A 13,190-nucleotide genomic window follows, 5' to 3' on the forward strand; every position below is an offset into this window, starting at 1 on the left:
ATACTAAAATTCCCAGACTTCCTGGAAGTTAGAAGTGGCCATGAGACATACCTCCAATTAGATGTGTGTCAAGGTCATCCAGTGAGACTTTGGGGGTAAGCTATATTTTATTGTTAAGGAAAAATAAAAGCACAAATAGCTCCTCATTATGCCTATCCCCTTGTCCCCCTCCCACCCACACTCTCTGGCTCAGAAAAACATGACCCAGATAGCCCTCTGTTCCCAGGAGCATGAAAGACACCTGGAGTAAACGGGAACTAAACCTGAGGCATGGAACCAAGTCCAGCCAAATCCATTCAATGCCAGCTTACCAAAAGACACGTGAGAAATAAGTGTTTCTGTTATGCCACTGAGATTTTTACCGTTTTTGGTTATGCCCCATTATTCTAGCAATAGCTGATTGAGACAGTAGGTTAGAATCAAATCATGGAAACCCTTAATTAGGAGAAATAATGTAGCATTTAATAGCCCACCTCTGCTGCTATGCTGCCTGGGTTCAATTCTCAGCTCTATTATTTTTTTTTAAACAGCTTTATTGAGATACAAGTCACATACCATACAACTCATCCATTTAAAGGGTTCAATTTAATGGTTTTTAAATATATTCACAGATACGCTCAACCATCACCACACTCAATTTTAGAACATTTTCATCACCTCAGAAAGACACCATTTAGCTAAAGATATCCTTTAGCTATTATCTGCCAGTCCTCCCACCTCCAGCCCTATGGAATCACTGCTCTACTTTTTGTCTCTATAGATTTCCCATTCTGGACTTTCATATGAACGGAATCATATAATATGTGTACGTTTGTGTCTAGCTTCTTTCATTTAGCATAACGTTTTCAGGGTTCATTCAATTGGCAGAATGTATCAGTAATTCACTCCTTTTTATGGCTAAAAAACATTTCATTGTATGGACATACCGTATTTTGTTTATCCATTCATCCAGTAATGGATATTTGGGTTGTTTTCACTTTTACCTATTACGAATAATGCTGCTATAAACATTTGTGTACAAGTTTTTATTTGGTCTATTGTTTTTAATCATGTAGGTTTAGCCAAATTAATTATCCTGTGCCTCAGTTTCCTCCATTTTAAAATACAAACAATAATGAGATTTTGTGATGATTAAATAAGACAATCACTTAATGTTTGATAGTGTAGTATCTGGTATATAATGGATGTTTAATTATTGTCCACAATTATTATTCAATACAAGACTACAGAGTTTAGATTTTTATTCAGCAGGCAGTGGTTTTCAGCTATATTTCCATGGATGACTGATGTTCTTTCAGCTGAGGTGTCACTAATAAATTAGAATAATGGTGGTCTTTTCCCAGTATGCAGATAGATTGAAGTGAATCGATATAAATTTTTTATTGTAAGATTTTTTTCTCCCCATTTGTTTTTAAATATCAAAAAAGAAAAAAGTTTTTGAGGATGGGGCAGGACCAGGCAGTGTTTCATTCTGTTGTATGTAGGGTTGCTATGTGTCAGAACCAACCTGATGGAAGCTAACAACAATATATGTTTTTAAATATCTAGTACTTGTTACAACTTGCTTGCACACCAACTAATAACAAGTAAATGAACAATTAGTTTATTTATATTAATAAAAAAATTCAGAACCAAGAATTATACTTAGTTTGACAACTTGTCTTTTAAATAGACATGTGTGCTCAAAACTGTCATTTTATATTCTACAAGCATAGTACAATATTTTCTTCTAGGAAAATTATTTCTAATTCATATAATGATTTGAATATATCATTATTTCATGATGCATTACAAATAATATGATATTCTTCAAAGAACGCAATAACTTGCAGGTTTTTGTTGTTTTTTTGTTATTTTAAGAGAGATTTGAACTTGAAAAGTTCACCCTGGCAATAATGTATAGAATTTAATTGAAGGTAGAAAGGGCTGGGAGCCAAGCAGGCTAGTACATCCTGTTGTTGTTGCGTGCCATTGAGTTGATTCCAACTCAGAGTAACCATGTACAAAAGAGTAGAACTGCCTCATAGGGTTTCCTAGGCCATAAGTTTTACAGCAGCAGATCTCCAAGCCTTTTCTCCTGTGGAGCCACTGGTGGGTTCGAACAGCCACCTGTTCAGTTAGTAGCCACGCACCATGAGGAATCCTTGGCTAGTACATAGCCCTGTTGTCAGTAGCCACCCTACTTAAAACAGAAGGGAACACTTCCCAATCCTGTGCCATCCACATGATCTTTGCTATGTTTGAGCCCATTGTTGCAGCCACTGTGTCAATCCATCTCACTGAGGGTCTTCCTCTTTTTTGCTGACCGTCTTCTTTACCAAGCATGAGGCCCTTGTCCAGGGACTGGTCCCTCCTGATAACATGTTCAAAGTACATGAGACAAAGTCTCACAATCCTCGTCTCCGATGAAAACTCTGGCTGTATTTGTTCCAGGAAAAATGTGCTCTTTCTTCTGATGGTCCATGGCATATTCAATATTCTTAATAATTCAAAGGCATTAATTCTTCATTGGTTTTCCATATTCAGCTTTCGTATGCCTATGAGGCAATTGAAAATGTCAAAGCTTTTGTCAGGCTCGCCTTTGCCCTCAAAGTGACATTTCTGCTTTTTAACACTTCAAAGAGGGCTTTTGCAAGTGACTTGCCCAATGCAATGCCTCATTTGATTTCTTGACTGCTGTTTTCATGGACGTTGATTGTGGATCCAAGTAAAATGAAATCCTGGACAACATTAATCTTTTCTCCATTTATCATGATGTTGCTGATTGGTCCAGTTGTGAGGATCTTTGTTTTCTTTATGTTGAGGGGTAATCCATACTGAAGGCTGTGATCTTTGATCTTCATCAGTACGTGCTTCAAGTCCTCTTTGCTTTTAGCAAGCAAGGTCATGTTATCAGCATATCGAAAGCTCTTAATGAGTCTTGCACCAATCCTGATGCCACATTCTTCTTTATATAGTCCGACTCCTAGGTTTCTTTGCTCAGTATATAGATTGAATAAATATGGTGAAAAGGTACAACCCTGATGCAAAACTTTCCTGATTTTAAATCATGTAGTATCCCCTTGTTCTGTTTGAACGACTGCCTTTTTTTCTATGTACAGGTTCCGCAAGAGCACAGTTAAGTGTTCTGGGATTCATATTCTTTGAAATGTTGTTCGTAATTTGTTATGTTCCACACAGTCGAATGCCTTTGCGTAGTCAATAAAACACAGGTAAACATCTTTCTGGTATTCGCTGCTTTCACCTAAGATTCTGACATCAGCAATGGTATTTCTTGTTTCACGTCCTCTTCTGAATCCTGCCTGAATTTCTAGCAGTTCCCTGTCAGTGTACTGCTGCATCTGCTTTTGAATGATCTTCAGCAAAATTTTACTTGTGTGTGATATTAATAATATTGTTTGATAATTTCTCCATTCTGTTGGATCAGGTTTCTTTGGAATGGACAAAAATATGGATCTCTTCCAGTCGGTTAGCCAAGTAGCTGTCTTCCAAATTTCTTGGTATAGCTGAGTGAGCACTTCCAGAGCTGCATCCGTTTGTTGAAACATCTCAATTGGTATTCTGTCAATTCCTGGAACCTTATTTTTCACCAGTGCCTTCAGCGCAGCTTGGACTTCTTCCTTCAATTCCATTGGTTGCTGATCGGAGGCCACCTACTCAAATAACTGAATGTCGACCGATTCTTTTTGGTATAGTGGCTCTACGTATTCCTTTCATCTTCTTTTGATGCTTACTGCATTGTTCAATATTTTGTCCATAGAATCCTTTAAAATTGCAACTGGAGGCTTGAATTGTTTCTTCAGTTTCTTCAACTTGAGAAATGCAGAGCGTGTTCTTTCGTTTTGGTTTTCCAACTCCAAGTCTTTGCACATTTCATTATAAAATGTTACTTTGTCTTCTCCAGCTGCCCTTTGAAATCTTCTGTTCAGCTCTTTTACTTCCTCATTTATTCCATTCATTTTAACTTTTCTAAGTTCAAGAGAAAATTTCAGAATATCTCAATAACTCCTGAGGGCACCACTGTTTTACATCAAAATGGAATAATCAGAATGATCCTGAAACATCAGAGAAGAGTAGAATTAACTCATTTTACCCTGTATAGCAAAGCAGGACTATTTCCAGCATTGTTTCCATCTAGAATGCTGAGAAGTTAAAAGACAAAAAACAAAAAGCCCAATTTTGCTTTTGAAAGGATAAACTTCAATTATTTAGAAAGTGTACATGAAGGATCTTCTGGCATCCATTTTGGTCTTGTCTTTCTTTCCTGTTTTTTTAATGACCTTTTACTTCCTTCATGTGTGATGTCCTTGTTGTCATCCCACCACTCGTCTGGTCTTCAATCATTAGTGTTCAGTGCATCAAATTTATTCTTGAGATGGTCTCTAAATTCAGGTGGGATATGCTGAAGGTTGTATTTTGGCTCTCATGGGCTTCTTTGAATTTTCTCAAGCTTCAACTTTAACTTGCATATAAGCAATTGATGGTCTCTTTCACAGTCAGTCCCTGGCCTTGTTCTGACTGATGATATTCAGTTTTTCCATCTTCTTCTTCCACAGATGTATTCAAACTGATTCTTGTGTATTTCATCTGGCAAGGTCTATGTGTATAGTAGCTGTTTATGTTGTTTAAAAAGTATTTGCAATGAATAAGTTGGAGATAGATCTCCAGTGTCGTTTCTATAACCAAGACCATATTTTCTAACTACAGATACTTCATTTTTTCCAACTTTCACATTCTAATCACCAATAATTATCAATGCATCTTATTAGCATGTTTGATCATTTTCAGACTGCAAAAGTTAGTAAAAATCTTTAATTTCCTCATCTTTGGCATTAGTGGTTGGTAATAAATTTGAATAATAGTGGTATTAACTGGTCTTCCTAGTAGGTATATGGATATTATCAGATCATTGACAGTGTTGTACCTCAGGATAGATCTTGAAATGGTCTTTTTGACATCAAATGCAATGCCATTCCTCTTCGATTTGTCATTTCTGGCATAATAGAACATATGAATGTCTGATTCAAAATGGCTAATAACAGTTCATTTTAGCCCACTAATATGTAGGATATAGGTCTTTATGAGTTTCAGTTCATTTTTGACGACTTTCAATTTTCTTGGATGTGTACTTCATACATTCCATGTTCTGATTATTAATGGGTGTTTGTAGCTGTTTCTTCTCATTTTGAGTAGTGTCACATGAGCAAATGAAGGTTGTGAAAACTTTACTTTATGCATGTCATTAAGGCTGACTCTACTCTGAAGCGGCAGCTCTTCCCCATTTGTATTCTGAGTGCCTTTCAACCTGAGGGGCTCATATTCCAGTACTGTATCAATGTTCTGCCTCTATTCATAAGGTTTACATGGGCCCATTTTTTCAGAAGTAGACCACCAGGTCCTTCTTCTTGGTACATCTTAGCCTAGAAGCTCCGCTGAAACCTGTGCACCATGGGTAACCCTGCCGGTATTTGAAACACTGGTGGCATATCTTCTAGTGTCACAGCACCACACAAGCCAGCACAGTATGACATACTGACAGACACACGGTGGAAATAGTGAACTAAAATTTACATTTTTAACAATTCTCCTTCTGATTCTGATTCAAGTGGTATAAAATCACATTTTCAGAAATATTAGAACATAGCTTTGCTCTACTTATTTGGTTTGATTTGGAGATTTCAGAATCATTTAGCCCATTGCACATGCTAGTCACTGGCAAGGACTGCTACTGATAGGAAGCCCTGGGCAACAGAGGTTTTACGCCTGATCACCTGAGTAAAGAGTAATGCCATGAATTAAAATAAGGAACACGAGGGCAAAATCGAGTTTTGTCAAGAAAGAATAATGCAGTTTTTAAAAACTTGTTTCTCTGTTTTGATGTGTTGAATGTTGGAGTATCTTGGGGGAGAGGATGTGTGACATTAAATATCAGCCTTCTTCCATGTATGGTTCTGAATAAATCCATAAATAAACCATGAGTAATGAAGATTGGAAACCCAAGGAACCATTTTATTACTTACAAACCACCAAATCAGATGTTGAAAGTCAGTTGTTTCACAAATGGGCTTTCTCACACTGAAACCCAGCATTAAGAGGTTAGTTGCCATGGAGTTGGCTTCTGTGCCATCCTCATGATTGTTGGTATGTTTAAGTCCATTGTTTTGGCTATTGTGTCAATCCATCTCATTGGGGGTTTCCCTCATTTTCATTGACCTTCTACCAACCATATCTTCTTCTAGTGATTAATCTTTCTTGATAGCCTGTCCAAAGTAAGCAAGCCAAAGTCTTGCCATCCTTACTTCTAAGAAGCATTCTGGTTTTATTTCTTCAAAGACTGATTTGTTTGTTCTTCTAGCATCCACAGTATATTCAATATTCTTCATCAAATCCACAGTTCAAATGCATCAATTTTTCTTCAGTCTTGTCTTTTCATTGTCCAGGTTTCACACGCATAAGAGTCAATTGAAAAGCCCATTGCTTGAGTCAGGTGCACTTGACATATCAAAATGACTGTAATGCCTAGTCCCTGTGTAATTTTATCAAGCAGGAACAACATTATCACCCTGCTCCCTGAAAGCAGGTAGAAGACACTAAATCCTGCTTACCCTGCCTATTGTAAAATAGCCTTTTACAAATCTGTACTGTACATCTTGTATTTTTAATCAAAATACACTTATCATAATTCAAAAGTGTGATTATTTATTGCCATTATCCCCACATGGATAATGTGTTATGAGGACAGGGATCACATCTTATCTGTTCACTATTCAATACCCTGCGCAGTGGTTAAGAGCTTCGCTGCTAACCAAAAGGTCGGCTTTTCAAATCCAATAGCCGGTGGTCAGAAACCCTATGAGTCGGTTTGCTCTGCCCTATATGGTCACTATGAGTCGGAATCAACTTGAAGGCAACGGGTTTGGTTTTTTGTTTTTTTATCCAATACCCAGAATTTAGCACAGTACTGTTAAAACAAAAATCCTATTAAGTCAATAATAGAAATTGATTGACGTTTATTTAACATACGATTTGCAAATCAAGGTAACATTTAAACTAAACCAGAAAAACCAAACCCATTGTCGTGGAGTGATACCGACTCATAGCGACACTATAGGACTGAGTAGAACTGCCCCATAGGGTTTCCAAGGAGCGGCTGGTGGATTTGACCTGCTAACCTTTTGGTTAGCAACTACAGCTCTTAACCACTGCGCCACTAGGACTAGGGACTCAAAAATGTTCCAAAGATAAAAAGAACTTCTAAAGATTCTGATACCCCATCTTACCGACATTGCCATGGAAAAGGGCCGGGGAAGAGCGTTCCCATAATAACAATTTACCCTAAAACACAGCTTCCGGTCCAACAGTAGAGTTTCTGTTTCTGGAAACTGCACATAGATAATTCTTCAAAAGAGCACAATGTCTAAGGCAAAACGGTCTTCACTAAACTGCTTACTAGGCTATTAGACTTACAGGTGACTTTAGGAAACCAGTCTGCTCAAGACTCAAGGTTCAAAAGGTCACCTTCAGGGCAATGGCCTGGGCAGGTCATCCCAACTCCATGGACCCCAGAAAACTGGATTCCAGGAAAATTAAAACTGTTTCTCACTACTAAGCAAAGAGTAGGAACTCTAAACGATTTGTTAAGTGAATAAGTTTTAAAAATGACAAATATCAACTTCGGCTTCTGGTCTAAGTGTTTTTGTTAACATTCGCTCACACCGAAGTTCCATGTTACTGATTAGGTGTATTTTTGCGGTTTTGCACCAGGGACCTCAAAATGTGAGCTTCCTATATCTCGTGGTTCCCGCATACAAAATTGCTGCACATTTTACAGAACACTTTTTCTGTCTACATTTTACTTGTGACTCATCCCAGCTACCACTCCTTTCGGTACGAAACAAGTAAGGGAAATAGGGAAGGGAACACGCCCAGATGTCCATTTCTTCTACCAGAGCCCGCGCGTATCGGACGTCACGGGACGCGCCCCGCCCCACCTGTTGGCAACCGAAAGCGTCCTTAGCAGCAGTGGCTGCTGAGATGTGCGAACTTCCGGTTCTCCTATCAGCTGCTGCCGCTACCTCCTCTACCACTTGCTACCGCTGGGCCTTTGCCCGGGATTTGGTCGCTTCTTTCTAGTCCTTCCCCTGCGCCCATGCTCCCTCCTGGAGCCAGGGCGGCGGGCCCGGCCCTCTCGCGTGCTGAGAGGGCAGTCCGGGGACGATGAAGGCCCTGCACTGCTGCTGCTTCAGCCGTCTCCTGGTCCCCGCCTTCCTGCTGCTGCTGCTGCTGCTGCCAGCGCTGAGCGGGTCCATGGCGGTGCTGTTGCTGGCGGCCGAGGCCGCGCCGGGCCCAGGGCCACCGAACTCCGGGCTGCAGAGCCTACCGCCGCTGCCGCCGGGCTCCACCGCCGCCCAGCCGCCGGGCCGAGTTCCGAACGAGGCCACGGGGCCGCGGGGTGCCGAGGGCGGCAATGGTAGCACCCCCCGGGCCGGGCTTGTGGCAGAGGGCCACGAAGAGAAGGCTGGAGAAGGAGGCGCAGTGGGCGGCGGCCTCGCTGTGAGCCCCAACCCTGGCGACAAGCCCATGACCCAGCGGGCCCTGACGGTGTTGATGGTGGTTAGCGGCGCGGTACTCGTGTATTTCGTCGTCAGGACGGTCAGGTGAGGCGAGGTCTCGATAGGGGTTCCCCAAGGGCCTGAAAGGGGCCGCCTATTAACCTTCCTTTGAGGCAGGTTTCTGTGACCCTTACTCGCCCCGTCTTCGTCCGCTGTAACTGGGCCGCCTGCCTGAGTCAGGGTGACCTCTGTGGAAAAGGTTAAGTTTCACATCAGCATGCAAGTAGTTGTTCCCTTTTCTTTATAAGTTAGTATTCTCAAAGAGAACCTTTAGCCTGAACTGAAAGTAATCTTGTATTCCCATGAATTTCGACCTCTCTATCTCGTGATACTTCTCCCTTTCTACTCTGTATGTTAAGTTGTGTACCTAACTTTTCATTTTACCCTTCAGAATGCAGACTCCTTAAGGGCAGGATTCCTATTTAGTTGGGTTTGTAAGTCCTTTGCACAATGCTGCCACTTAGTAGGAAATCAGAATTGAGTGGATTAATAGTAATGTAGAAGTATCTTATTTTAGGTATTTTATTTATAAAATTTAGAAAAAGAAGAGTTCTTCCTTACCAGCAGTGTTTTTTAGGATTAGTCTCTGATCTGTCATCTAAGTAATTAGGTTGTACCATACAAAGTTGCCTGTATTCCACCTTTTTTTTTTTTTTTTTACCTAGGCAAGCGACAGTTTGTGTATTAGGTTCAACTTAATATATGCCACTGTGTGCCATTAATCAGAAACGTTTAGCATTCAGTCTGCATGGTGCAAAGTATTTCAAAGCAAAATGTTATCAATTGTATGGTAAGATGGGAGGCTGATGTTGATACAGGAAAGAAAAATGTTGTTAGAAACATCGATCCAGTTTTAATAATGGAGCAAATGCTTAATATCCTAAAAAAACTATGTATCACTTAAATTTACTTATGAAAATCTGGATTAATAAATGGATAAATAAGATATTTCACACACACATAACCCTTCTAAAATGAATTCATCTATAAATAATTCTTTAAGTCATTTAAAAGTTTAAATTTACAAAAAAAAAAAAATAGCGTTTTGAACCTACACTTCGTAAAGAATGATAGATTATGGAGTCATTTTAACTTCAGATTTGAAACAGGTATTATCACTTCAGTGACACATTTTCCTTTCCAGATGAGGAAACTTGCCCAGCAAGGTAAAATGATTTGCCTGCTACCACATGGGGTCTAATAATATACAATTGTACAGTCCACTGATTACTTTGTTTGATATATATATGCATATATAGACACACATACGTATATATATGTTATTAGGTGCCGTCGAGTCCCTTCTGACCCGTAGCAACCCTGTGTACAACAGAACGAAACAATGCCTGGTCCTGCGCCATCTTCACAATCGTTATACTTGAGCCCATTGTTGCAGCCAATGTGTCAGTCCAGCTCATTGAGGGTCTTCCTATTTTTCCCTGACCCTCTGCCAAGCATGATGTCCTCCTCCAGGGACTGATCCCCCCTGATAACATGTCCAAAGTACGCGAGACGAAGTCTTGCCATTCTTGCTTCTAAGGAGGATTCTAGCTGTACTTCTTCCAAGACAGATTTTTTGGTTCTTTTGGCAGTCCATGGTATATTCAATATTCTTCACCAGCACCGTGATTCAGAGGCATCAATTCTTCTTCGGTCTTCCTTATTTATTGTCCAGCTTTTGCATGCATGTTAGGTGATTGAAAATACCATGCACAGTATGCACATATGTGTGTGTGTGTATATATATATATATTTTAATAACAAGATGTCTGTGTCCTAGCTTATGATTGGTGTTTTGAATAAGCAGACTATAATATTGAAAATACCATGTCATAAATAAAAACATGATTGTCACTTATGTTTCCACCAATCCTTAATGCCTTAGAAGTAGACAAGGAATTATATAATCCATTTAGTGATATTTGTTATTGTTATCAGTAACCTACATTTGATAATGTTCCTTTGTCACTGAAGTAAAATTGTTTTATGGTATCAATCATGATTTTAAAATATTCCAACAATGTAGTGATTGATTTTTTAAAATCTATAATTGTTATTGCTGTTGGATGCCAGCCAGTTGATTTCCACTCATGGTGACTCCATATGACAGAGTAGAGCTGCCGCATAGAGTTTTCTTGGCTATAATCTTTATGGAAGCAGATCACCGGGTCTTTGTCCTGAAGAGCCGCCAGGTGGGTTTGAACACAACCTGCCGAGTAACAGTTGTGCCATCAAGCGTTTTTAAGTGGATTGGTTGGTGACCCCTCTCTGAGGACTTGACATATAAAGCCAAAATCTCAGCTTTAGAAAGAGCCAAGAAATGAGCTGACGGAAAGCTATTTAGGCAGTTTCTTTGTCTATGGAAAGGTGTAAAGGGTAGGTTTGGAGGATTAGACTGGTTCTTTGTTTTCCTTAAAACTCCTTTACATTTTTTTTCCCCCTATAACTACTTACCCTCTGGAGCCCTGGTGGCATAGTGGTTAAGAGCTCAGGCTGCTAACTAAAAGGTCGACGGTTCGAATCCACCAGCCGCAACTTGGAAACCATATGGGGCAGATCTACTCTGTCCTGTAGGGTCGCTATGAGTCAGATTTGATATTTTGGTTTACCTACCCTCTGTACTATTATTTAATATATTTTAAAATTATTTATTTTAACAAAGTTTTATTTTAAACAAGTCCATTTAATGTTATCATGAATGGAAAACCAGCATCACTTGCCTTAAAAAGCTAATTTGAAAAGTACAGCATAAGCCAGTTGTTCTCAATGTGTGGTCCAGGGAACCCTAGGGGAGGGAGGTCCCTGGGACTTCTTAGGGAGATCTGCAAGATGAAACCTATTTTCAAAATGATACACTCTCTTACAAGTTTATAATGGAGTACAAAAAGTTCGTTGAAATTATTTCAGATTCCACATAACAACTAACCTTTAAGAAACTACCTTTTGTGGAGATTTGGTGTAGTATCAAAAAAAGAATAACCACTAGTATCTGCAATGGCTGTTAAAATTCTCCATTTTCGAAGTTTATACCGATAAGAAGCTGAATTTGCTTCATATCCTTCAACCAGATAACACATTGCAAAAGACTGAATGAAGAAGCAAATATGAGAACCCAACTATTTTGCATTAAGCCAGACATTAAAGGGATATGCCAAAATGTATAAAATGCGACTCTTCTCAACATTTTTTTTCTTTTAGAGATTATAATTATTTTCATAAGGAGCCCTGGCAGTGCAATGGTTAAGAGCTTAATTGCTAGCCAAAAAGTTGGCCACTCCGTGGGAGAAAGACCTGGCAGCCTGCTCCCATAAAGGTCACAGCCTAGAAAACACTGTGAGGCAGTTCAGCTCTTTTACATGGGGTTGTTACAGGTTGAAATTGACTCCATGGCACCTAACAACAAGTTATAAAGCTATATTAGCATGTAATGGATTTATTACTGTTACTTTAAATCAAATGATATTTTAAATTTTCTCAGGTTTGATTAATATGTATAATATTGATATGTATTTAATTCACATTAAAAAAGGTCTTTAGGATCCTCAATTTTTTTTATTTGTACTTTAGATGAAGATTTACAGAGCAAATTAGTTTCTCATTAAAGAAGTAATGCACATATTGTTTTGTGACATTGGTTACCAACATGTCAACACTCTCCCCTTCTTAACCTTGGATTCCCCCATTACCAGCTTTCCTGTCCCCTCCTGTGTTCTTGTACTTGCCCCTGGGTTGATGAGCCCATTTAATCTCGTTTGTTTTTATGGGCCTGTCTAATCTTTGGCTGAAGGATGAACCTCAGGAGTGACTTCAGTACTGAGTTTAAAGGGTGTCCGGGGGTCATACTCTTGGGGTTTCACCAGTCTGTCAGACCAGTAAGTCTGGTCTTTTTTTGTGAGTTAGAATTTTGTTCTACATTTTTCCAGCTCTGTCAAGGACCCTCTGTTGTGATCCCTGTCAGAGCAGTCAGTGGTGGTTGCCAGGCACCATCTAGTTGTGCTGGACTCAGTCTGGTGGAGGCTGTGGTAGTTGTGGCCCATTATCCTTTGGACTAATCTTTCCCTTGCATCTTTGATTTTCTTCATTCTCCCTTGCTCCAGACAGTGTGAGACTAGTGGAATATCTTAGATGGCTGCTCACAAGCTTTTAAGACCCCAGATGCTACTCACCAAAGTAGAATGTGGAACATTTTCTTTATGAACTATATTATGCCAGTTGAGCTAGATGTTTCCCAAGACCATGGTCCCCAGCCCTCAGCCCAATAATTTGGTCTCTCAGGGAGTTTGAATGTGTCTGTGAAGCTTCCATGAACTTGCCGTGGGTAAGCTATGCTGACTTCCCTAGTATTGTGTATTGTGTAACCTTTCACCGGACTTAACCACTTGTCACGGATTGAATTATGTCCCCCCAAAAATGTGTGTATCAATTTGGCTGGGCCATGATTCCCAGAATTGTGTGGTTGGCCTCCATTTTGTGATTGTAGTTTTATGTTAAAGAGGATTCGGGTGGGATTGTAACACCACCCTTACCCAGGTCACATCCCTGATCCAATGTAAAGGGAGTTTCCCTGGAGTGTGGCCT

The 13,190-nt window shown here is 39.7% G+C and overlaps 1 protein-coding gene across 2 annotated transcripts in view; it reads left to right on the forward strand.

The window, feature by feature from the left end:
• The first annotated feature begins 7,772 nt into the window (after window positions 1–7,772).
• Window positions 7,773–13,190, forward strand: part of FAM174A (family with sequence similarity 174 member A) — a 63,187-nt gene continuing 57,769 nt past the window's right edge. Inside the window, exon 1 of one of the 2 annotated variants that reach the window (XM_004375049.2) lies at window positions 7,773–8,657. In XM_004375049.2, the coding sequence (XP_004375106.1) occupies window positions 8,218–8,657 (440 nt within the window). In that variant the 5' untranslated portion in view covers window positions 7,773–8,217. The remainder of the gene's footprint in view (window positions 8,658–13,190) is intronic. The other variant, XM_023730133.1, reaches the window with a different exon arrangement.

The sequence above is a fragment of the Trichechus manatus genome, unplaced genomic scaffold, assembly GCF_000243295.1.
Source record: "Trichechus manatus latirostris isolate Lorelei unplaced genomic scaffold, TriManLat1.0 scaffold00032, whole genome shotgun sequence".
Taxonomy (NCBI): domain Eukaryota; kingdom Metazoa; phylum Chordata; class Mammalia; order Sirenia; family Trichechidae; genus Trichechus; species Trichechus manatus.